Below are 26,315 nucleotides of genomic sequence, written 5' to 3' on the forward strand. Positions count from 1 at the left end.
AAAATCCACTGGTCAACAGTTTTAGAACAAACTGAATTACCAGTGTTTTACATTGTAATCACATACTGATACAGTTTTATTCAAAAGCTCCAATTGACACTAATGTCAGCAGCAAATGGAAAACCACAGAAAGAAAAGGTTTGAAATGAAGAAAATTTGCTTTCACAGAATGGTCTTCTCTCTTGCTCCTAATACACCTCCAAGTGGCAGCAAAGCTAATTTACTGTTGGAGCCCTGGAAGATTCTGTGGGAAATGAATCATCCATCCTGAAGTTCCACTGTTACATTAAGTACTGGTTCCAATATTCTTTTTGACAGAAGTCAAAAGAATCAGAATGGAAAAAGCAGTATTTTAAAAAAGAGCAAATCGATGGTTATACAAAATACAAGTGATAAGATGTATAAATGTTATAATTTATCTTTTTAATTCTATGAAGATTTAATCTAAATATACTCTAATTTGCCAGAGCTTTCAACCTTAGTAAGAGCTTAGAACTCCAAATGGTAGCTACGTTTATCAATCCACAGACAAACTGCCTGCAGTTATATTGTGATATAGATGACAATCAATTAAAGACTTGAATTATTTGATCAGCCTGTAGCACAACTCTCTCTAGGTTTCATGTTACACAGTAAAACTTATAAGCACCTCTTTGCAGTTGGCCATGTGTTTCTTCAGCCCTTCCACTGTCTTCCTCATTACAGCCTTACACGTAGGGCACGTAATCTTTCCCTTTTCCAGAATTTCCAGATACCAGTGTTCCTCCTGACTTCCTGCCAATTTAATCCAATCATATTTAAATATCAATAGAACTAATATAGAAATTCCTTACCTTAAATTAAAATTCATTTCAAGTCCCCTTCCTTCCTACACAAATGAATATGGTAAGAGTTGGAAATTAATTTGAATGACTTTAATAAATTAGATAAGTAAAAAAAAACAAATAACAGATCTTGTGGCAATAAATTCAATTGGAATACAGATGAAAGAAGGAATGAAACGAAAGCAATAGACCAACAAGAGAACATGAAGAATGTCAGAATATATCAAAAATAAAAAAGGAACTTAAAGAGTGCCAAAAATAGAGGTATAGGCAGCTTACTCGAGGTTCAAATAAAATCAAAGAAAATATCATAGAGATACAGAAGAGAAATTCACAGAAGAGTGTGCTGGTGAAAATAAACCCACACCTGGGCGAATAAAAAGCGGTTCATCTATCATGTGGTAAGAAAACTCCTCATGCTTTCTGTATGTGAAAGCTGCAGCAGTTTCCTCTAATGTGCATCCCAGAGAAAATAAGTTAAAATCTCTGTCCAGAAACACTCATACAGCATTGATAAGAGGTACTGCAGTTCAGAAAGGAATATATAATATTGACTTCTTATTACGTTGATAGGGATAAGCTTTGGGAGGTCATAATTAACATCAGCCAACACAACTCATTTTTGAAGCAACAATGGGTCTATTAATTAGGTAAATACAGATATCCAAATCTATAAATTTCAAAAGACATTGAAAATATTCGGCATAGGTGATTTGTTCAGGAAAATTGAAGTGTGTGATACCAAACGCATTATGGGAGCCAGGGGTTCATTAAAGTGTTCAATGGATGTTAGCGCTTAGGTATAAGGCTTAGTATATAAAAGTCAAGCATGACACAAAATCAAAAATAAGTGACAGATGGTTTAGCAAGTTTATTGTGGCTTATAAATAGACATGAAACTTAACATGGAGAAATGTAATGCAAAATATTATGAGGAAGAGATTAAATAAAGGATAGTTATACTTTTATCTCATAATTTGAAAATTTTAGGTATGGATATGAAGTTCAAATACAGATAAATTTATAAAAACACAGTGGAACTAGTTGATCCAGTTGCAAGCAGTAATATAAGGTTATAATTTTTTGGGAATCTTAAACTATACCAGTTTTTAAAAATAGTTTTATTTTTATATGAAGGGTCTTGCAGCTCACAAATGAAAACTGTTCAGTTTACTAACTCAATAGACAATGCAGAATAAAGTTTGTAGAGTTGGGTTTTACAGTGTCTGACGTTTAAGAATGATAACAACAGTCTCTGTCACCTTGAGTTTCAAGCATAGTGTGAGAGTCTTTCTCTGTATTTGGCTATACTGAGGTAGTTACAGACAGAGGAAGTTTCCTCCTGTCCTCTGGTATACCACTGTATGTAAGTCCCGCTGGGTTGCTGTAAATATGAAAGTTAAATCTCTTTGGGTAATGAAAAAGAAGTGGCAAGAATATACACTCCAGGGCCCCTTCCAAGAACATCTGACAGGGAAAAAGATATTCAAAAGTACATAGACAATAACTGGCCGCTTCATAAAGGCCTGAATTGCTGCTCCAAGGCTATCCATTTTCACACTTACTCGGCTGGATGCAGAGGGATTAACCACATCCTGCAGACCAATATTTCTCTAAAATATTCAATGAAGTCTCAGATCCTGTACCATAGAATCTAAAAGGAGATTCACTCTAGCTCGCTGCTAAAGTCCACATGGAGTCCAGCAACAAAGCAAACCAAGTGATGAATCTCACCACCATTGCATTATTTAATGTACCAGCTCTGCAATAAATCTGTATCAGCTTATTCAGCATTAACTCATCAGTATGAGTGGAAATTCTGAGCAGAAATCTGAAACATTTGGTCAAATAAAATGAATTTTCACTATCTCATCTGGCTGGGGAGTTGGTTAAGAATGATCATCAAACTAAAATGATTATAAAGAGTGCAGAGAGCTGAGAGCTGTTGAAAGTTTATAAAAAGTAAAGATTATAAGGTGCAGAGCAAAGAGATCAAAGAGCAGTAGGATGCATTTTGAAACTAATGGTATAAAGCAGCACAGGCAACTTGAATCTTTTTGTATATCTAAATTTCCATAATAGATTAATCAGAATTATCTGGTTGAAAATGAAGTTTTCAAATACATTCCCTGTAGTTGAGCTTACAATAAAAATTGACTGAATTGAACAAGCCTACTGTTACAAATTTTAGGAGGTGCTTCAACATTAATCACAGGACAAGCATATTACCTCATAACATATTTTGCACTGACCTGTTCAAATATTACAACCAGTTCCTTTATCTACAAAGGTAACACCTGGGAGGAATATCTCGATAAAAGGGGAAACCCTGCAACAATGTTAATTTCAACACAGCTAGCATTTACCTCCTACCTGCTGGATACGAAGGAAGTTCCTTTCGCACATACCGAGAACGATTTCCAGATTTTTGACTCTGCACTTTGGCATTGACTTTAAAGGACTTTTGTTTTTTAGAAAATGTATTTGTTACTGTAAATGAAAGAAGAGTTTTAAATGAACAAACAACCTGTATCAGGCTCAACATTCTAAGTAACCGATGGATGCAACATATTAAATTCACACAGATGCTTTATATAGATGTTCGAAGCAGGCAAGGGTGTTCCATTCTCATAGTCACACTATTTGATGCAAAAGTAATGGCTTGTCAGTTTTCCCAGATGGGAATAAAAGGTCTTAAACCATTACTCTTTGGTGGGGTAGGGGACATTACCAGTGCTCACTATCTATCCGTCAATCTGGCCACCGAAAAATTTTCCCATCTTTTTCACTGTTTGCAAGTTTGCTGCACACAAACTGGCTGTTGTACATTTTTTAATACAACAGAGACAGCATTTCAGAAGGATTTCAATGGCACTCTGGATACCCTAAGGTTGCAAAAATTAACATAACTATAGAAATCTTTCATTTATTCCTTCTTTACTATAGCTTTACCAAATATTTTAGACTTATTTTTTGGTACTTGGGTCCTGATGCTGCAGGTATAAAGTACGTTTCAGTAGAACAAATATCCATCCTATTGATTATTTACTGATTACAGTAAACCATAAGTAATAAGGAGTCCACTGGAACATCTTCCTGAAGATAAACAATTCACTGGATTGTTGCAGTCTTTGCAATAATATTCATGGCAATTAGGGGCTGCAGGTCACTATTAAGAATAGGTTAAGCAAGGCAACCCAGATAAAGATACAGAACTTAGGGACGGAAGACTAATCTGACTCATTAACTTTGGATCGGCAGAGTATAGAACAGCTGCAGGATGGAAAAAAAGATAAAGGGGCCATGGGCTTACTCCTGAAACAACTTAGGTCGCAGGAGTGAAACAACAGGCAATAGGTTTGCTAACACAAATGATCAACAGAAGAAATGTAGCTACAAATAACAGACCTGATGAGTATAAATGGCCTAAAGGAGAGATGTGATATTGATTGAATTCACTGTGATCAGATACTGACTGATCAGGAGCATGGATCTAACTTGGATTTCTCAGGTAGTGATAGCTAAACATTTGTATATTGGCAAGAAAATAGACATCTATGATGGGCAACAGGAGCATTGGATGGTACTGGCCATGAGTTGTGAATTTTAAGTTACACCAGTTCTCTTTCTCCCATATGCTCAATATACCAGTGAACAAAGGAACATGAGCTTTGAATGACTATTATGGGGTGCAGAAGTAAGTAACTTGCACAATATTAACAAATTAATTGCTCTTGAAGGAGCCAGGAATGGCAAATTCTAATGGATGACTATTTATTGATTAATCATTACTTGGCTGAATATCATTCTGCAGCTCATAATATACTTTTACAAATCTGAACTTTCATTTCTCCAGATTTTGAATCCGTTTTTGAGGTATTTTTTCTTCTTCTTGACTCCGTTTTTTAAAAATAATTTCCACCTTGTCTACAAGATTTTTTTTTGCTGTAAGTTCCCTGATTTATATTTCTTGGTTTAATGAGGTTCTTCAACATGATCACTCATAAGTTATGTACACCCTCTAGAGGGTCACAATCCAATTGGCCCCCAGTGACAGCAAATCTAAGCTTCAAAATTCATATATAAATCTAACTAACTGCCCTTTGCTGCTCCACACATGTTAAAGCATAGTTAAGCTTGAATGAAGCATCCGAAATAACTGTTAATTGAATGTTTTAAATCTGTTCGCATTTTATACCTGTTAGCTTTCTTCCTTTATGAGAAGATACATCGTCATCATCATCTTCACTATCAGTACTTCTCATTTTTCTTTTCTTCTGCATGGCTTTGCTCTCTGTTATAAAAGTACCTAGTTTAACTTTTAAAAGTACGTTTTAGCTTTAGGAATATGACAAATGTATGGATTTGTTAAAATACTACATAACACAGTCGCAAGAAAGAATTTGTGAACCCTTTGCAACTATCTGGTTTTCTGCATTATTTACTCATAAAATGTGGCCTGATCTTCATTTAAGTCATGATAATAGAGAAGCACAATCTGCCTAAGCTACTAACACACGAACAATTGTACTTCTCGTCAATACTGTGCACACCATTTAAATAATCACAGTCTAGTTTAAAAAGGTATGTGAACCTCTGGGGTAATGTCTTCTACGAAAGCTATTTGGAGTAGGTGCTCCAATCATTGAGATGAGATTGGAGGTGTGGGATGTAGAAGTGTCCTGCCCTATAAAAGACACAGAGTCAGGTGACTGACAGAGCCTGCTCTTCTCAAGAAAGATCTGTTTATGTGCACCATGCTGCGATCAAAACAACTTTCACTGGACCTTAGAAGAATTGTAGAGATGCACGAAGCTGGAAAAGGCTACAAAAGCATTTCTAAAGATCTGAGTGTTCATCAGACCACAGTCAGAAATGACCTACAAATGGAAAAAAATTCAGTACCGTTGCAACTCTCCATGGGAGTGGGCATCCTGCAAAGATCGCACCAAGAGCACATTGTGCAATGCTGGAGGAGGTGAAAAAGGACCAAAGGGTAACAGCAAAATACCTGCAACGATCTCTAGAACTTGCTAAAGTCTCTGTTCATGTGTTCACTATAAGAAAAATACTGAACAAGAATGGAGTCATGGAAAGACCCCACAAAGGAAACTACTGGTCTCCAAAAATAACATTGTTGCATACCTCAAGTTTACAAAAGACCAACACAAGTTTATGGGAGAAGGTTCTGTGGACAGATGAGACAAAAGTTGAACTTTTTGGCAACACCAAAATCTCATCCCAACTGTGAAGCATGGTGAAAGGAACATCAAGGTTTGAGACTGCTTTGCTGCCTTAGGGCCTGGGCAGTCTGCAGTCATTACAATTCAAAATTGTATCAAGACATTTTACAGGAGAATGTCAGGGTAGTGGTTCGTCACCTGAAGCTTAATAGAAGTTGGATGATGTAACAAGGCGATGATCCAAAACATAAGAGTAAATCAACAACAGAATGGTTTAAAAAGAAGAACATCTGTGTTTTGTAATAGCCAAGTCAAAGTCCAGACCTTAACCCAATTGACATGCTGTGGCATAACCTGAAGAGGGCTGTTCATGCAAGCTTACCAGAAATATTGACGAATTGAAATAGTTTTGTATGGAGGAATGATCTAAAACTCCTCCTCGCTGTTGTCCAAGTCTGATTAGCAGCTACAGAAAATGTTTGGTGGAGGTTATTGCTGCTAAAGGAGGTTCCACCAGTTATTAAATACAAGGGTTCACATACTTTCTCAGCCTGGACTACAAATGATTAAACAATGCGTTCAATAAAGACGTGAAAAATACAATTGCTTGTGTGTTATTAATTTAGGCAGATTGTGTTTGTGACCTAGATGAAGATCAGATCACATTTTATGAGTAATTAGTGCAGAAAACCAGGTAATTGCAACGAGTTCACAAACTTTTTCTTGCAACTGTAAATACAACTCTTATAACAATCAGAACCAAACAGATACGGGGAAATACAATAACCATTTTGCTTTTCATCACAGTTGTTTTAAACAAATTAAAGAAGTAGTCTGCAGAATAACAAAGAAAATTTTTTAGAACATTTAAACAGTATGAATTAAACTAAATAATTATCTGCTGTAGTAGTTCCCCTGACCTACTCCAAAAATTCTATTAGCAAAGCTGTACTTAGCATTTGCTGGGTCACTTAGAGGAAAGCCAAGAATAACAATGTTAGTGGATCTGTAGTACACATTATAGTACTACCTTGGTAGACTTCCTTTCCTGAAAGACATCATCGAAGCACTTGAATTTTCACAGCAGTCTGGTAGCGTCATAGCTATCAACAGTATATAGACCTTTTAGTTTTGAATTAATAATAAAAAACTGAATGTAAATCTATGAACTTTCATCTTCTGATCAATGGTTCATACCTCTGGATGCTAATTCAGTAATTTAACTACTACATTAGTATATATGTGTGCTTTCTTTACACATTTCACCTATTAAACATGTTTCCAGAATGTATTAAGTTCTAAGAAAATTCAATTCAAAGGAGGAATATTTAAAAAAGAGCTCAGCATTCTCATATCCAGAGAGTAAATTCAAATATATTTTGTATACTGCCCAAAAATGCTGTTTTGTTTGGGATTTGGAGTACAATAGAGAATCTTTGAAATATCAATTGATATTATGCAAATACTTTTTAGCTAATTTATATAAAATCAATTTCCAACTGTACTAAAATCATTCTTTGAGAATTAAGAATGCTGGTGATAGAAATGTAAATCTTTCCTGCAGTTAAATAATTTACAGAGTCAATTCTGATGCAAAGTAATCTACCCATTTTCAAGTTTATGAAGATCAGAGATTCTGCACAAACTACACAATTTACCTTTCCCTTTCTGCTTACAATTTTCTACATAAGCCTCCATTCCCTTCATCTCTAACCAGTATCTTGGCTTGCGAATTGCCAGTTGTCCATCATCCTCTCCATTAGCTTTATCTTCTGAGGCTGAAGATGAAGCATCACTGAAAGATTCCTCTTGGCTATCTTTGGGAACAAAGTTACTTTTGTATTGTTTGTCCCTAATAAGAAAAAAAAGTTCAAGTAAACTTTGTGATTGGTTTATGATACAAGCACATTTAAATAGTGGAAAGAAATACTAAAGAGATAACTAATTGCTCTGGACAATTTATTTGGAACAAATTATTAAACACACTATTTGGAATCCTCACTGTGTATTTCAAAATGAAATTCCCATTTTCTGGTAAAACTAAAACTAGGATGAATATTAAAAAAAACTGGTAAATCAAATAGGGAATTAAAGAGAAACTTTTATCTGGACCATGGTTAGAAAGTTAATTGATTACTATAGGCAGTTAAGGTAATAAAAACCTAGATGCATTTAGCGGGAAGCCAGCGAGAAAAGAACGTAAATGGATTTGCTTTTGGGGTTAAGAACAAAGAGATTGGAAGATGTCAATGTGGAGTTCAGGTCTATGTCTATGTCCCAAATACTTTAAAAAGTGCTGGTTCTGCTTGAAAGGAGACCACATAAGTGCAAGTTATTACAGTATAAAAGGAGGAGCTATTCACCTTATTTTGCCTTTGCTAGCTGTGGTTGATTTCTCCAAATAATCTCACTTTGCTACTATTTTCAATTTTACTATTTTCAGTGCTTCCACCCCCCCTTTCAGGAAGGACAGTCCTGATAAGAACAACACACTGATTTATAAAATACTTTCTTACGTCACTCCTGATTCTTTTGCCAAAATTCAACAGGAAAGTAAAAAATTTCATTAAAGACTAAACATAAAAATCTGCAAGATAGCTAACTAATGATTTGAAGGGAAATACTCTATTGAAAAACAAATATAAAACTTCCTATTTCAGAATTTTAAACAAAAACAAAATTATTCAATCTCTTAAACTATACGTACTTTTCATCTCCCAAAGTGATCTTTATCTTTTGAATTCTTGGTTCCAAGTCTTTTTCAGGAGATTCAGTAGTCTGAAAAGAAAATCCTCAAATTTTTATTAAGTGATCGTGGAATGCACACCCAGTTGTAGTATACTTCACAGAGATAAAAATCAAATTGGCTAGGTACTCTCCAAAACAAATTGTATTATTCTTCATAACATGTTATTCAAACTCCATTAGATTTCTATAGTTCATGAATGAATATTAGTTCAAGGAATCAGTACACCTTTTCTTTCTAAATTCATAATTCCAAAGTCAAAAAGTATGTTGGCCTTGCAGTTAATTTTTCACTACCATAACATATACCACGTTTAAAATTTTCTGAAGAGCCAGATGAGTTTTCTAAAATTTTCCAACATATTATTGAAGAACTGAAACAATGACCAAGAGCAGAGCTTCTAACATTATATTCTTTCTACATAATCCATGTATCAGGCTGAAAACTCATTTAGGCAGGTTATCTCTCAGTGGGTGATGCTGAAAGTAATCTTCTATGATCTATTAAGTTCAAGTTATCTTTAGTTTAGCAACTAGAAATATGTACCTTAAAACATGCCTTCTCTGTATAATTCTGTCCACATCATACAAGTTGATGTTAGTCACTTTTTCACTTCTCAATGCTTAATAATAACAACGATATTACAGTATTCTGAGCTGGTGCAAGCTTACAAATGCTCAAATAATTGCACATTTGAAAGGAGATACGATCAGTGGAAAAAGAAAGAACAGGACACAGAGATTTGGAAATGCAGGAACATAGAAGAAGGGAGATCTATTTAACTGCACAACATTGTAAAAAAACTACTTTCAGATTGGGAATCAAGTTGTGTATCCAGGCATAAATGTTTGAGCTTGGCATCTGCAGGCAGGATCTGTAAAGAACCTCATTAACATAATTATGCAGATAATATACCGACCGCCCAAACTGTGCCAAATAAATAATGTTTTCGTAGCTGGCTTCAAGGTACTAATTTAACTTGGGTATTCACCATCACTCCTGTGGTCTAAGATTTTAATCAGTATCCCAAGAGATAGGCAACTTTATCTCCCATAAAACAGGGTGAACACTACATTCATAAATAATATAAATCATATTTTCCAGTTACTGACGGTGCAGATCTGCCACTTCACAGGGAAAAGAAAATGATGCTGCTGTATTAATATTTTTATCTCTGTATGCCATCACTCAGTTTTCTGTTTTTTTTTAGGAATTGGAAATGGTTTATTGTTGTCACATATACTGAGTAAAAAGCTTGTCTTGCAAACCATTCATACAGATTAAATCATTACATAGGGCATTGAGGCAACACCATAAAAGAACGCAGAATAAAATGCAACAACCACAGAGAAAGTGCAGCAATGTTAGGCATTAAGGTGCACGATCATAATGAGGTAGATTGTGAGATTGAGCATCCATCTTATCGTACTGGGGAACCATTCAAGTTCAAGTTTATTTCATCTGACTGTACATACTACAACGAAATGAAACAGCATTGCTCAATAGACTTATAACAGTGGACTAGATGCTGCCTTTGACCATTGTCTGTTCATTGAGAGGGTGAAGAAGAGAGAATATTGTGGATGGATGCGGTCTTTGATTATGCTGGCTGCTTTACGGAGGCAGCACAAAGTTTAGACAGAGTCCATGCAGTGGAATACTGGTTTCTGTAACGTGCTTTGTTGTGAGCAAGACACATTCTACAGGTGACATTTACTCCTCAAAATTATTTACAAGGAGACCATGGGCTCCCCTAAGTTTGCAGAATGGCGATTACCTTCCACTTTCTCAACATTTTGTGAATTGATGGATAATTTCTACTAGATGATCACTATATCAATTTATTAAACCAAAGCTAAAGTCCAAAAAAGATGTGATCAAAATAAACGAACAGAGTGGAAAAAATCTTGGAGATCAAGCAGCTACTGATAACTGCAAAAAATATAAATGTTCCAAGTATAGTCAAGACCATATGAAGCCCCAACACTGAAAGGCCTACCCCGATAAGGAGGGCCCATCAAGAAGAGAAAGGTAACCCGTGTTTGTAGAAAGAACCAGAGTTCTCAGTCTAGATCTTGTCCTCTATCCTAAAGTCCTTGACTCTATTCCACAGCAACTATGCACTCCAGCCTCATCACTGGTCCAGGCTGTCAGGATATTGGGAAAAAACATCCCTCAACAGTAAAACTACAAAACCCAAGGAAGAGAAAATAAGACCGCTGAGGATGGCAAATTCAGAGCCTTAGTGCCCTAGGAGGTAGGGTATGCTTCATGGTTAATAATGCCTGGTGCAACCCCCAGAACGTGCATGCTCTCAAATCCTTTTGTTCCCTGGATTTGGAGTACCCTGGTGCTGCTGTGTAGACCTTACTGGCTGCTTAGGGAGTTCACAGCTGTTATTATCACAGATGTGTCTATTGTGGTCCATGTCCACCTAAAGTTGAAGAGCAACTTCCAGGTTTTTATTGAGAACAGAGTCTCTTCATAAGGAACATGTGAATATATCACCAGTTTGAAAACCACCAGTGGCCAATTATAAGCAAGCACTCGCAAAACTGCATGATATCATCTGCAGTCAAGAAACAGCCTATCCCGACGCATTTCAAATTATAGTCGGCAACTTTAACCAGGCCTGTTTGATGAAAACCCTGCCCAATTATCACCAGCATGCAACTTGCTGCACCAGAGGTCCCAACACAGCAGACCACTGCTATGCTACGATAAGTTCCTTCCCAAGACTGTATTTGGCAAATCGAACCATTTGGCTCTACTCCTACTACCCACATACAGACAGAGCCTAAAAAGCAAGGCTCTAGAGATCAGACAACTAAGAGGTGGTCATGGGAGGCAGAGGAACAGTTACAAGATTGCCTTGAATCAGTGGACTGGGCAGTGTTCAAGCACCCATCTGAGCATCTGAATGACTACCCCAGGGTTGAAACAGACTTTATTAAAATAGCTATAGATGAGCGAGTATCCACAAGATCATTCAGGGTTTATCCCAATCAGAAACCCCACATGAACCAAGAAATACGGAATTTGCTGAGAGCTAGATCAGAGGCATTCAAGTCTGGAGATCAAGAATGTTACAAGAGGTGCAGGTATGATTTCTGAACAGCTATCTCACGGGTGAAGTGGAGATCCTGGACTAGACTGGAATCAATGAGGGATGCTCGACAGCTGTGACAGGGCTTGAATACCATAACCTCGTACAAAGTTAAATCTTGAGAGATAGGGGACAGCAGAGCTTTGCTTCCAGATGAGCTTAATGCCTTCTATGCTCGATTCGATCACCAAAACAGGGAGGAACCCCCATGTCTCCCAATGATCCTTTGATCTTCATATCTGAAGATGACATGCAGGCTGCCTTCGAGAGAGTGAATCCAAGGAAAGCATCCAGTCGGATGGAACACCTGATTGAGTACCGAAGACCTGTGCTGACCTACTGGTTGGTGTGTTCAAGGATATCTTCAACCTCTCGATCAGGCAGTGGGTGGTACCCACCTGCTTCAAGCAGGTTCAATCGTACTGATGCCCAAGAATTGCGTGGAAACCTGCCTCAATGACTATCGCCCATTGTCACTTATATCCACAGTGGTGAAGTGTTTCGAGAGGCTGGTGCTGGCTTTCTGGCACTGAGCCTGGTTCCATGGTGCAAAAGGGAAAGAGGAAGATGAGGAATGCAGTAGTCATAGGGGGTTCCATAGTGAGGGGAACAGACAGGAGGTTCTGTCAGCCTGATAGAAATACCCGCATGGTGTGTTGCCTCCCAGGTGCCAGGGTACGGGATACCTCAGATCGGGTGCAGAGTATTCTGAAGGGAGAGAGTGAACAGCCAGAAGTCTTGATACACGTTGGGACCAATGACCTAGGTAGAAAAAGGTAGGAGAGAATTCAGGGAATTAGGTAGGAAGCTGAAAGGCAGGACCTCTAGAGCAGTAATCTCAGGATTGCTGCCTGTGCCACGTGCTAGCGAGTGCAAGAATAGCATGATCAGGCATATTAATGTGTGGCTGAGAGACTGGTGTAGGGGGCAAGGATTCAGATTCCTGGATTATTGCAGTCTCTTCTGGGGGAGATATGGCCTGTACAAAAAGGACAGCGGGAACATTTAATGGAGCTGTTAGGGAGGGTTTAAACTAATTTGGCAGGGGGATGGGAAATGGAGTGATAGGGCTGAGGAAGAGGAAAACAGAAATAATCGAAGATTGCGTGCAACAGAGATTATAGAAAGAACAGGCAGGAAATGAGGCTTAATCAAAGCCAGTGGCATGAATTACAGGGCAATAGAGATATTGTGCAGTTAAAACAGAAAGCAACAAATACTGGACTGAGAATGCTGTATTTGACTGCAGGCAGCATAAGGAATAAAATGGACGATCTCGAAATTCAGCTACAGATTGGCAAATATGATGTTGTGGCCATCTCTGAAACTTGGCTAAAGGATGGCTGCCATTGGGAGCTGAACGTCCAAGGGTATATGGGAGATAGGTTATTAGGCAAAGGGGGTGGTGTGGCTCTGTGCATAAGAAATAATATTAAATCAGTGGAAAGAGATGACATAGGATTGGAAGGTGTAGAGTCTCTATGGGTTGAGTTAAGAAATGACAAGGGTAAAAGAACCCTAATGGCAGTTGTATACAGGCCTCCAAATAGCAGCCGGGATGTGGATTACAAATTATAGCAGGAGATAGAAAAGGCGTGTCAGAAAGGCAATGTCATGATGGCCTGCTGCGTTCACCAGCAACTTTGATGTGTGTCATGATAAATGTTGGGGATTTTAACATGAAAGTGGATTGGGAGAACCAGGTTAGTACTGGACCTGAAGAGAGAGAATCTGTAGCATGTCTAAGGGATGGCTTTTAGAACAGGTTGTTGTTCAGCCCACTAGGGGATCAGCTGTGCTGGATTGGGTGTTGTGCAATGATCCAGAGGTGATAAGAGAGCTGAAGGTTAAGGAACCCTTAGGGAACAGTGATCACAATATGATCGAGTTCACATTGAAATCTGAGAGGGAAAAAATAAAATCCAATATGTCAGTATTTCAGCAGAATAAAGGAAATTACAATGACATGAAAGGGGAACTGGCCAAAATTGACTGGAAAAGGACATTTGCAGGAAAGACAGCGGAGCAGCAATGGCTGGAGTTTCTGCAAAAAATGAAGGAAGTGCAAGACAGATATATTCTAAATAAGAAGAAATTTTCAAAGGGAAGAAGGATACTACCATGGCTGACAAGTGAAGTCAGAGCCAAAGTAAAAGCAAAAGAGAGGGCATACAAGGAAGCCAGAGCTAGTGGGAACATAGAGGATTAGGGAGCCTTTAAAAACTTTCAGAAGGAAACTTAAGAAGGTCATTCAGAAGGAAAAGATGAATTATGAGAGGAAGGTGGTGACTAATATCAAAGAAGATACAAAAAGCTTTTTTAAATATATAAATGGTAAAAGAAAGTCGAGGGAAGATTTAGGACCAATACAAAATGATGCTGGAGATATTGTAATGAGAGATGCAGAGATGGCAGAGGAACTGAATGCATATTTTGCATCAGTCTTCACAGTGGAAGATGTCTGCAGTACAGGTTTCCCCCACTATCCGAAGTTAGAGTGTTTCTATGAAACCGTTCGTAAGCCAAAATGGCATAAAGCGAAGAAGCAATTACAATAAATTTATATGGAAAAATTTTTGAGCGTTCCCAGACCCAAAAAATAACCTTACAAATCATATCAAATAGCACATAAAACTGAAATAACACTAACATATAGTAAAAGCAGGAATGATATGATAAAATACACAGCCTATATAAAGTAGAAATAATGTATGTACAGTGTAGTTTCACTTAACAGAATCGGGAAGATTTAGTCAAAACCGATTTGTACAAAAATATCGGCACGCACACGCATGCGCACACACCTGCCCACGCAAGGCTTCACAGTCATGGTATTCTTTCTCGGGGTAAACACAAGTTTAAAGCAGGTGTCTTTTTTCGTAAAGGCGAAAATCCTCTTTCGGTTAGTGAAAGCAGGTACTAATGTAGGTCTTTCGTAAAAGCAAAGTGGCGTAAAGCGAACGTTCGTAAAGCAGGGGACACCTGTAAACCGGACATTCAAGAGTGTCAGGGAACTGAAGTAGGTGCATTGAAAATTACGACTGAGAAGGTGCTCAGGAAGCTTAATGGTCTGAGGGTGGATAAATCTCCTGGACCTGATGGAATGCACCCTCGGGTTTGAAGGAAGTAGCTGGAGAGATTGTGGAGGCATTGACGATGATCTTTCAAGAATCAATAGATTCTGGCATTGGACCGGATGACTGGAAAATTGCAAATGTTACTCCGCTATTTAAGAAGGGTGGGAGTCAACAGAAAGGAAACTATAGACCTATTAGCCTGACATTAGTGGTTGGGAAGTTGTTGGAATTGATAGTTAGGGATGAGATTACGGAGTACCTGGAGGCACATGACAAGATAAGCCAAAGCCAGCACGGTTTTCTGAAAGGAAAACCTGCCTGACAAACCTACTGCAATTCTTTGAGGAAATTACAAGCAGGGTAGACAAAGGAGATGCCGTAGATGTGGTGTACTTGGATTTTCAGAAGGCCTTTGACAAGGTGCCACACATGAGGCTGTTCAGCAAGATAAGAGCCCATGGAATTACCTGGAAGTTACCAGCATGAGTGGAGCGTTGGCTGGTCAACAGAAAACAGCGAGTGGGAATAAAGGGATCATATTCTGGCTGGCTGCCAGTTACCAGTGGAGTTCCACAGAGGTTTGTGTTGGTACCGCTGCTTTTTACGATGTATGTCAATGATTTGAACGACGGTATTAATGGATTTATGGTTAAATTTGCTGACGATACAAAGATAGGTAGAGGAAACAGAGAGTCCTCATGCAAAGTCCCCTAAAGGTTAACTTCCAGGTTGAGTCAGTTGTGAAGAAGGCGAATGCAGTGTTGGCATTCACTTCTAAAGGTATAGAATATAAGAGCAAGGATGTGATGTTGAGGCTCTATTAGGCACTCATGAGACCACACTTGGAGTATTGTGTGCAGTTTTGGGCTCCTTATTTTAGAAAGGATATACCGACATTGGAGATGATTTAGAGATGATTCACGAGAATGATTCCAGGAATAAAAGGGTTACCGTATGAGGAACGTCTGGCAGCTCTTGGACTGTATTCCCTGGAGCTCAGGAGAATGAGGGGGGATCTCATAGAAAAATTTGGAATGTTAAAAGGCCTGAAAAGATTAGATATGACAAAGTTATTTCCCATGGTAGGGGATTCTAGGACAAGAGGGCACACCTTCAGGATTAAAGAACGTCCTTTTAGAACTGAGCTGCGGAGAAATTACTTTAGTCAGAGGGTGGTAATTCTGTGGAATTTGTTGGCTGTGGAGGCCAAGTAATTGGGTGTATTTAAGGCAGAGATAGATAGGGTCTTGATCAGCCAGGGCATCAAAGGGTATGGGGTGAAAGCAGGTGAGTGGGGATGACTGAAAGAATTGAATCAGCCCATGAATGAATTGCGGAGCAGACTCAATGGGCCGAATAGCCTACTTCTGCTCCTATACCTTCTGGTCTTATGATCATATGATCATATCAGTTCCTGTCTTGAGTGGCGACTTGGATCCGGTCCAATTTGCCTCCCAAAGCAACAGGTCTACAGCAGATGCCATCTGCTGTTTTTCAACTTCAGTTGGCATTCAATACCATCATACCCCAGACACTGGTGGTGAAACTGCATCTCGACATCTCCCTCTGCAATTGAATACTGGACTTCTTAACAGTAAGGCCACAGAAAGTTCATGTGGGCAGCAATGTCTCTCGTCCCAATACACTGAGCACTGGTGCTTCTCCGGGTTGTGTGCTCAGTCCGTTGCTGTTCGCACTGCTGACGTATGACGGGATCCAACTCAAATTGTGTCATCAAGTTTGCAGATGACATAACAGTAGTTGGCCTTATCAAGAGCAATGATGAGACGGAGTATAGAGAGGAAGTGGAGTGGCTGGTGGATTGGTGTGAGAAGAACAACCTGTGCCTGAACGTGGAGAAGATACAGGAAATCATTGTAGACTTAAGAAAGGTGTAGATGAACCACCCCCCCCCCCCCCGCGAATACATGTCTCCTCTGTATAGAGAGTAAAGTGCACCAAGCTCCTGGGAGTTCCTATCACGGATGACTTCATCTGGTCCCTTAATATCACCTCCCTGAACAAGAAGACACAGCAACGCTTCCACTTCCCAGGAAGATTGAGGCAAGTAAGACCTACCCCGCCATCTTAACTGTGTTTTACAGGAGCATCGTTGAGAGTATCCTGACAAGTTGCATTTGCATTTCCATCCGGTATGGGAGCAGTCGAGCCATCGGACCAGAAGTCCCTACAAAGGACTATGATAACAGCTGAGAGGATAATAGTGGTCTCCCTAACATCCATTGGGGCATTTATCAGGAGTGCCGCATACGCAGGGCCCTTAGTATTATTAAGAATTCCACCCATCCATCCAGTATCCTCTATGACTTCTACTATCAGGCAGGAGACTCTGATGCATAAAAACAAGACTGGTCATGATGGGAAACAGTTTCTTTCCCCAGTCCATTAGGCTTCTGAACTCCCCGCCACATTGTGTTCAAAATGTCACTGGTTAATCTATTCCATACCTTACAATATTTAATATTAATGCACTTTAGCTTGTTATTCCTGTGTGATCCATCTATAAATTTTATCCTTATCTTTTTAAGTTATCCTGTGTTATTTGTGTTGTGTGTACTACTGTGCTTTACACCTTGGTTTGGAGAAACGTCTCATTTCTATATACTTTATATGGTTATGTACATGTATATAGTTAAATGACAATAAACCACTTGATTTGACTTGATCTCATTGGCTCTTCACACAACCCTGGAACATCTGGATAGCAAAGATGCATTTCATCAGGATGAAATTTATGCATTTTAACACCATCATCCCCTCAAAACTAATCAGTAAACTCAAGACCTGAGCCTTAATACCTCCTTGTGTAATTAAATCCTGGATTTTCTCAACTGCAGACCACAGTCAGTTTGGATCGGCAAAAACATCACCACCACAACCCCATCAGCACAGGAGCACCACAAAGATGTGTGCTTAGCCCCCTGCTCTATTCGCTTTACACCTACAACTGTGTGATTAAATACAGCTCAACATTATTTACAAGTTCGCTGATGGTATAATTGTTATGGGTCATATCAAAGGTGGTGATGAATCAGCATACAAGAGGGAGATTGAAAATTTGATTGAGTGGTGTCATAACAACAACCTCTCACTCAATGTCAGCAAGACTAAGGAACCAATTGTGGACTTCAGGAGAGGGAAACCAGAGGTCCATGAGCCAGCACTCATCAGAGGATCAGAAACTTTAAAATCCTGCAGGTCACTATCTTAGACGACTGTCCTGCATCCATCATATAATTGCAAAGAAAGCACAACAGCGCCTCTACGTCATCAGGTGTCTACAGAGATTTGGCATGTCATCAAAAACCTTGGCAAACTTCTATAGATGTTTGTGGAAAGTGTGCTGACTGCTACATTATAGCCTGGCATAGGAACACCAATGCCTTTGAGTGGAAAGTCTTATAAAAGGTAGTGGAATCAGCCCAGTTCATCGTGGGTAAAGCCCTCCCAACATCTACATGAAACACCGTAGAAATGCAGCATCCATCAACAAAGATCCTCACCACTCAGGCCATGTTCTTTTTCTCACTGCTATCAGATAGAAGGTACAAGTGCCCCAGGACTCGCACCACCAGATTCAAGAACAGTTACTACCCCTCAACCATCAGACTCCTAAACAAAAAGGGATAACTACAAACATTCTATTTCTGGTGTTCCCAAAACCAATGATCTCATTTGAAAGATTCTTTATTCATTGATCCTATTTACAGTTACTGCTCTATAGATTTGCTAAGTATGCCCACAGGAAAAAAAATCTCAGCATTGCATGTGGTGATATGTATGTACTCTGATAATAATTTTTTACTTTGAAAACAGTGGAAGGAGTGCATTACCTCCACTTCTACTACATCAAGTTCATCCAGCCTTCCATAAAAGTTGATATAATTGTCCTTGAAAATGCAGACCACCTTCACAACCTTGGCAGTATTCTTTCCTCAAAAGCAGACATTGATTCAGATCAACCACCACCCGAATAATGTTACTGGACCCTATGCAAGATTAAGGAAGAGAGTCTTTGAAGACCATAATCTAAGGTCCAAGCAAACCTTTTGGTCTATAGAGTAGTCTTCCTTCCTACGTTATTACATGGAGCTGAATCATGAGACAATCTACAGTAGGCACTTGAAAGCTCAGAAACAGTACCACCAAAGATCCTTATGAAAGACTCTGAGGATCATCTGCACTAACAGCAGCTTACTGGAGGAGGCCAACATGAACATCTCTACCACAATAAAGCAACAACAGCTCCGAGGGATAGTCATGTCATCTGGATGCCTATCTCATGTCTCCCCAAACAGATCCTTTGCACCCACTTGAAGGAAGGTCAGTGAGCCCGATGGTCAAAACACTTCAGCATAACATCTAAAAAACGGGAAGACACTGCATTCAATAGATGCACCTGGAGGAAATCTGTAGGAACCGAAGCAGGCCTTCTCCGAATCTAAAAATGGCCTAAGGAGAAGCAGCACTGATACATTAAGAAAATCCTATATATGACTTTGGGCTATTTCATCCTTACAGGTATGCCTTTTCCCAGGTAGGTTAATGTACTTACACAGAACAACCTGAGAGATTAAAGCAAAGCGTAAGAGGAAGATAGGTAAAATAGGTGAAAAAAGTGGTTTATGCCATTAAGTGTTGGAATCATGAACAGGTATGGATCAGCTGAAGTAAACATTTCTACTCTACATTTTCAATGCAATCCATGTAATTGTATGTAATGAAAAGTTGCAATTCATATCAAAGTGTCAACTTGATTCTCAGGTTGACAAAAGCTAGATTGATGGAAAAATATATAGCTAGGACCAGCTGGAAAAATGGGCTGAAAAATGGCAGATGGAGTTTAATACAGACAAGTGTGAGGTATTGCACGTTGAAAGGACAAACCAACATAGAACATACAGGGTTAATGGTAAGGCACTGAGGAGTGCAGTGGACCAGAGGGATCTGGGAATACAGATACAAAATTCCCTAAAAGTAGCGTCACAGGTAGATAGGGTCGTAAAGAGAGCTTTTGGTACATTGGCCTTTATTAGTCAAAGTATTGAGTATAAGAGCTGGAATGTTATGATGAGGTTGTATAAGGCATTGGTGAGGCCGAATCTGGAGTATTGTGTTCAGTTTTGGTCACCAAATTACAGGAAGGATATAAATAAGGTTGAAAGAGTGCAGAGAAGGTTTACAAGGATGTTGCCGGGACTTGAGAAACTCAGTTACAGAGAAAGGTTGAATAGGTTAGGACTTTATTCCCTGGAGCATAGAAGAATGAGGGGAGATTTGATAGAGGTATATAAAATTATGATGGGTATAGATAGAGTGAATGCAAGCAGGCTTTTTCCACTGAGGCAAGGGGAGAAAAAAACCAGAAGACATGGTTAAGGGTGAGGGGGGAAAAGTTTAAAGGGAACATTGGGGGGGGCTTCTTCACACAGAGAGTGGTGGGGGTATGGAATGAGCTGCCAGACAAGGTGGTAAATGCGGGTTCTTTTTTAACATTTAAGAATAAATTGGGCAGATACATGGATGGGAGGTGTATGGAGGGATATGGTCCGTGTGCAGGTCAGTGGGACTAGGCAGAAAATGGTTCAGCACAGCCAAGAAGGGCCAAAAGGCCTGTTCTGTGCTGTAGTTTCTATGGTTCTAGGTAAAAACAGCTACGACTAGATGGAAAACAGACAAAAGGTACATTTGTAATTGTAATCTTCTGTACCTAGTGTAACCTACTGAATCTGTGGGATTAATTCTCGAAGCTACAGTAGGACTGTAAATGTGATTTTTCACATGTACTCCAGTAATTCTTTTACTACTTGGAACGTGGAGCGGGTGAATTTAAAACAAGCCATGCATACACAGGCAGTGCAATATCTAAGAGAAGGACATGCTAAAAGTCTACACCAGCGCTGCTGAAAATCAACAGTAACAAAAAGTGCAGCTCAGAAAATCAGCTGCATTAACCCACTTACAATCACTATTCGAGCCGATGTGAGCCTCACAATTACTTAAGGAAACAAATTTCCACCCTCAGAGGGTAAAATATAAAATGTGTAAATAGTAATTACTAAACTTTAACGTGTTGGATACAAATTGTAAAAGCCAGGTATATGAAACTAGCTACATGTGGTATAATCCTTTCTAAAAGTATTATTGTTTTGGCTTTGCCATGACATGGAAAAGCTCTAAATAAAAGACAACAATGAACAATTGCTCTGGCCTTTTGCTGCAATTTGATTAGTGTGGCCAAGGAGTATTGATTTACGTGACTGAAAATGAAGAGAAAATGGACTCTTACCTGAAATTCCAAATTGTTTGTATTTTTTGTTGTCACTTTTGCTTCACTCCTAGTCTCTTTTATAGTTCCTGCTGATAAACAAGTAAAAACTAAGTTTTAAAATCTGAATTGATGGAATAGGAATTTCATACTTTTTATATTCACATTTTTCCACCTGCAATTGCTAACATGAAAAATAAGGACTGAAATAGCAAAAACTAAAAATGACCTGATAAATAATTAACAATGCAAACTAATGGTTGAGTTGGTAAGGAAGGCAAGTACAATATTAGCATTCATTTCAAGAGGTCTAGAATATAAGAGCAGGGATGTGATGCTGAGGCTTTATGAGGTACTGGTGAGGCCTCTCCTTGAGTACTGTGAACAGTTTTGGGCTCCTTATCTTAGAAAAGATGTGCTAGCATTGGAGAGGGTTCAGAAGAGGTTCACAAGGATGATCTGTGAATGAAAGGGTTATCATATATGGTATGTTTGATGGCTCTGGGCCTATCCTCGCTGGAATTTAGAAGGTAGTGGGGGTGGGGGGGGGGTAATCTCATCGAAACTTTTTGAATGCTGAAAGGCCTAGACAGAGTAGATGTGGAAAGGATGTTTCCCATGGTGGGGAAGTCTAGGACAAGAGGGCCCAGCCTTAGGATAGAAAGGCATCCATTTAAAACAGATGTGGAGAAATTCCTTTAGCCAGAGGGTGGTGAATTTAAGGAAATTGTTACCACAGTTCGTTGCGTATATTCAAGATGGAGACTGATAGATTCTTGATTGGCCATGGCATCAAAGGTTTTAGGGAGAAGGTCGGGGAGTGGTACTGAGGAGGGGAAAAGGGATCAGCCGTGATTGAATGGTGGCACAGACTCAATGAGACAAATGGCCTAATTCTGCTATGTCTTATGGTCTGATGCACATACTGCACAGTTCTTCAAAAAGGATGATTTACACTTTAAGCTATATTCATTCCTTATGCAGTAGTGATGCATGTATGTATTGTAACGTGATACACTCATTTGATTCTTTTTTTTAGCAACTCTTCAAAAAAATTAAAATGTTTTCATCCTTCTGTTTCATTGACATTTCCTTAAAAGTTTGTGAAATGCACTAACAATATGCAAATTTTATCTACTCTAATATTATTATGGCAAAAAACAACATCCTTATGGACTGAGATGGGGATAACTCTGATACTGGGTAATGGCAAGGATCTTTGAAGAAATTGTCCATTTCTGGTCGCCTCACTATAGGAAGGATGTGGAAGCATTGGAAAGGGTACAGAGGAGATTTACCAGGATGTTGCCTGGTTTAGAGAGTATGCATTATGATCAGAGATTAAGGGAGCTAGGGCTTTACTCTCTGGAGAGAAGGAGGATGAGGGGAGACATGATAGAGGTGTACAAGATAATAAGAGGAATAGATAGAGTGGATAGCCAGCGCCTCTTCCCCAGGGCACCACTGCTCAATGCAAGAGGACATGGCTTTCAGGTAAGGGGTGGGAAGTTCAAGGAGGATATTAGAGGAAGGTTTTTTACTCAGAGAGTGGTTGGTGCGTGGAATGCACTGCCTGAGTCAGTGGTGGAGGCAGATACACTAGTGAGATTTAAGAGACTATTAGACAGGTATATGGAGGAATTTAAGGTGGGGGGTTATATGGGAAGCAGGGTTTAAGGGTCGGCACAACATTGTGGGCCGAAGGGCCTGTACTGTGCTGTACTGTTCTATGTTACTTTATACAAGTCAGAACCTCCAAGTGACTGAAATGAAAAAGCCAAAAAAAAAGGCCATGGAACAATCTTCAACAGAAAGGCCATATTTTGGACTCGCTTTGTTTAGCTGGGGCACTCCAAAGACAGCAGCTACACTTCCAAGGCTTAAGGCTATAAAATATTATGAGCGGAACTTCAAATTGCCTCTATCTAGTATAAGACCCATCATAATAAGTGTTTCTAGGATAAAGGGTTATAAAAATGTTTATGTCGTAGGCTGCAAAATACACCTAGGATTACAGAGTAAATTCTCCCTCAGTTGCTTATATATCTGTCCAACATTGTCTAACTTTTAAACACAAGTTCTATGACTGCTATTTATTGCACTCTGTACAGTAGCACATGCTCATACTCTGGGTTACATTCAATTGAAGTTCATGCAATTGTAAATGAGTTCAAAATAGAGCTGAGCTTGAAGAATGCACAATTCCTTTAGCAAAATGCTTATAACCTAGGTTGATTGTTACACATTGTTACACATCATCTGCAACATGCACTTGTTAGAGCAAGGTCTTAAAATTATCGCAAGGAAGTGTAAGGCAATTGGAGACCAGGCCTTGTCCCAGGGCTGTGCAACATGTAACTGTGGGCAACATCCGCATATACTCAACTTGCACATTCTCCACTCTCATAGACAGATGGACACACAATGTTCATAGTTTTGCTGACTGCCTATTCCTTCCAAAATACCCCACCCTTCCCATCAACCCCCTCCCTCTAAGCTTGTAGCCCTTTGTCAATTCCACTCCAGAAGAAAGACCACCCCAAGGTTTGCCATAAATTTATAGTATATGATCACATCCGGACGTTGAACTCTCAAGTCAACTCTTGCACAGGATGATGAGCCTTACACTAGACAGGCAGTGAAGGCAGTGATCTTTTACCTCCATTGCACAACACTGCCCCCAGCATTAATACGCTGTAAGATGCTGGAAAACTTGGATCACTTTTGTCAACATAGGCAGACATTAATAATGAAATTCATAATCACTTCCAGCATGCTCTGGCTGACTTGAGAAAAGATCTCCGTGGAAAGAAATTCTGCCATGTGTTTGTTCAACATTCTTAAAAAAAATCATAGAACATACATAGAATAGTACAGCACAGTACAGGCCCTTCAGCCCACAATGTTGTGCCGACCCTTAAACCCTGCCTCCCATATAAGCCTCCGCCTTAAATTCCTCCATATACCTGTCTAGTAGTCTCTTAAACTTCACGAGTGTATCTGCCTCCACCACTGACTCAGGCAGTGCATTCCACGCACCAACCACTCTCTTAGTAAAAAACCTTCCCCTAATATCCCCCTTGAACTTCCCACCCCTTACCTTAAAGCCATGTCCTCTTGTGTGCCCTGGAAAAGAAGCGCTGGCTATCCACTCTATCTATTCCTCTTATTATCTTGTACACCTCTATCATGTCTCCTCTCATCCTCCTTCTCTCCAAAGAGTAAAGCTCTAGCTCCCTTAATCTCTGATCATAATGCATACTTTCTAAACCAGGCAGCATCCTGGTAAATCTCCTCTGTACCCTTTCCAATGCTTCCACATCCTTCCTATAGTGAGGTGACCAGAACTGGACACAGTACTCCCAAGTGTGGCCTAACCAGAGTTTTATACAGCTGCATCATTACATCGCGACTCTTAAACTCTATCCCTCCACTTATGAAAGCTAACATCCCATAAGCTTTCTTAACTACCCTATCCACCTGTGAGGCAACTTTCAGCGATCTGTGGACATGTACCCCGAGATCCCTCTGCTCCTCCACACTACCAAGTATCCTGCCATTTACTTTGTACTCTACCTTGCAGTTTGTCCTTCCAAAGTGTACCACCTCACACTTCTCTGGGTTGAACTCCATCTGCCACTTCTCAGCCCACTTCTGCATCCCATCAATGTCTCTCTGCAATCTTTGACAATCCTCTACACTATGTACAACACCACCAATCTTTGTGTCATCTGCAAACTTGCCAACCCACCCTTCTACCCCCACATCCAGGTCGTTAATAAAAATCACGAAAAGTAAAGGTCCCAGAACAGATCCTTGTGGGACACCACTAGTCACAATCCTCCAATCTGAATGTACTCCCTCCACCACCACCCTCTGCCTTCTGCAGGCAAGCCAATTCTGAATCCACCTGGCCAAACTTCCCTGGATCCCATGCCTTCTAACTTTCTGAATAAGCCTATCATGTGGAACCTTGTCAAATGCCTTACTAAAATCCATATAGATCACATCCACTGCACTACCCTCATCTATATGCCTGGTCACCTCCTCAAAGAACTCTATCAGGCTTGTAAGACACGATCTGCCCTTCACAAAGCCATGCTGACTGTCCCTGATCAGACCATGATTCTCTAAATGCCTACAGATCCTATCTCTAAGAATCTTTTCCAACAGCTTTCCCACCACAGACGTAAGACTCACTGGTCTATAATTACCCGGACTATCCCTACTACCTTTTTTGAACAAGGGGATAACATTCGCCTCCCTCCAATCCTCCGGTACCATTCCCGTGGACAACGAGGACATAAAGATCCTAGCCAGAGGCTCAGCAATCTCTTCTCTCGCCTCGTGGAGCAGCCTGGGGAATATTCCATCAGGCCCTGGGAACTTAACTGTCCTAATGTATTTTAACAACTCCCAACACCTCCTCTCCCTTAATATCAACATGCTCCAGAACATCAACCTCACTCATATTGTCCTCACCATCATCAAGTTCCCTCTCATTGGTGAATACCGAAAAGAAGTATTCATTGAGGACCTCGCTCACTTCCACAGCCTCCAGGCACATATTCCCACCTTTATCTCTAATTGGTCCTACCTTCACTCCTGTCATCCTTTTTTTCTTCACATAATTGAAGAATGCCTTGGGGTTTTCCTTTACCCTACTTGCCAAGGCCTTCTCATGCCCCCTTCTTGCTCTTCTCAGCCCCTTCTTAAGCTCCTTTCTTGCTTCCCTATATTCCTCAATAGACCCATCTGATCCTTGCTTCCTAAACCTCATGTATGCTGCCTTCTTCCACCTGACTAGATTTTCCATCTCACTTGTCACCCATGGTTCCCTCACCCTACCATTCTTAATCTTCCTCACCGGGACAAATTTATCCCTAACATCTCGCAAGAGATCTCTAAACATTGACCACATGTCCATAGTACATTTCGCTGCAAAAACATCATCCCAATTCACACCCGAAGTTCTAGCCTTATAGCCTCATAATTTGCCTTTCCCCAATTAAAAATTTTCCTTTGCTCTCTGATTCTATCCTTTTCCATGATAATGCTGAAGGCCAGGGAGCGGTGGTCACTGTCCCCCA

The 26,315-nt window shown here is 39.7% G+C and overlaps 1 protein-coding gene across 2 annotated transcripts in view; it reads right to left on the bottom strand.

Annotated features, from left to right (window-relative positions):
• The window catches only part of znf512 (zinc finger protein 512), a 52,699-nt gene that overhangs the window by 14,402 nt on the left and 11,982 nt on the right, over positions 1 to 26,315 (bottom strand). Inside the window, exons 3-8 of one of the 2 annotated variants that reach the window (XM_063035881.1) lie at positions 21,247 to 21,314; positions 8,715 to 8,785; positions 7,666 to 7,859; positions 5,023 to 5,118; positions 3,198 to 3,314; positions 650 to 774 (exon numbers count right to left, since the gene is read on the bottom strand). In XM_063035881.1, coding sequence (XP_062891951.1) covers positions 650 to 774; positions 3,198 to 3,314; positions 5,023 to 5,118; positions 7,666 to 7,859; positions 8,715 to 8,785; positions 21,247 to 21,314 — 671 coding nt within the window. Of the gene's footprint in view, positions 1 to 649; positions 775 to 3,197; positions 3,315 to 5,022; positions 5,119 to 7,665; positions 7,860 to 8,714; positions 8,786 to 21,246; positions 21,318 to 26,315 lie in introns of both variants that reach the window. The other variant, XM_063035873.1, reaches the window with a different exon arrangement.

This window comes from Mobula hypostoma, chromosome 2 (genome assembly GCF_963921235.1).
Source record: "Mobula hypostoma chromosome 2, sMobHyp1.1, whole genome shotgun sequence".
NCBI lineage: Eukaryota > Metazoa > Chordata > Chondrichthyes > Myliobatiformes > Myliobatidae > Mobula > Mobula hypostoma.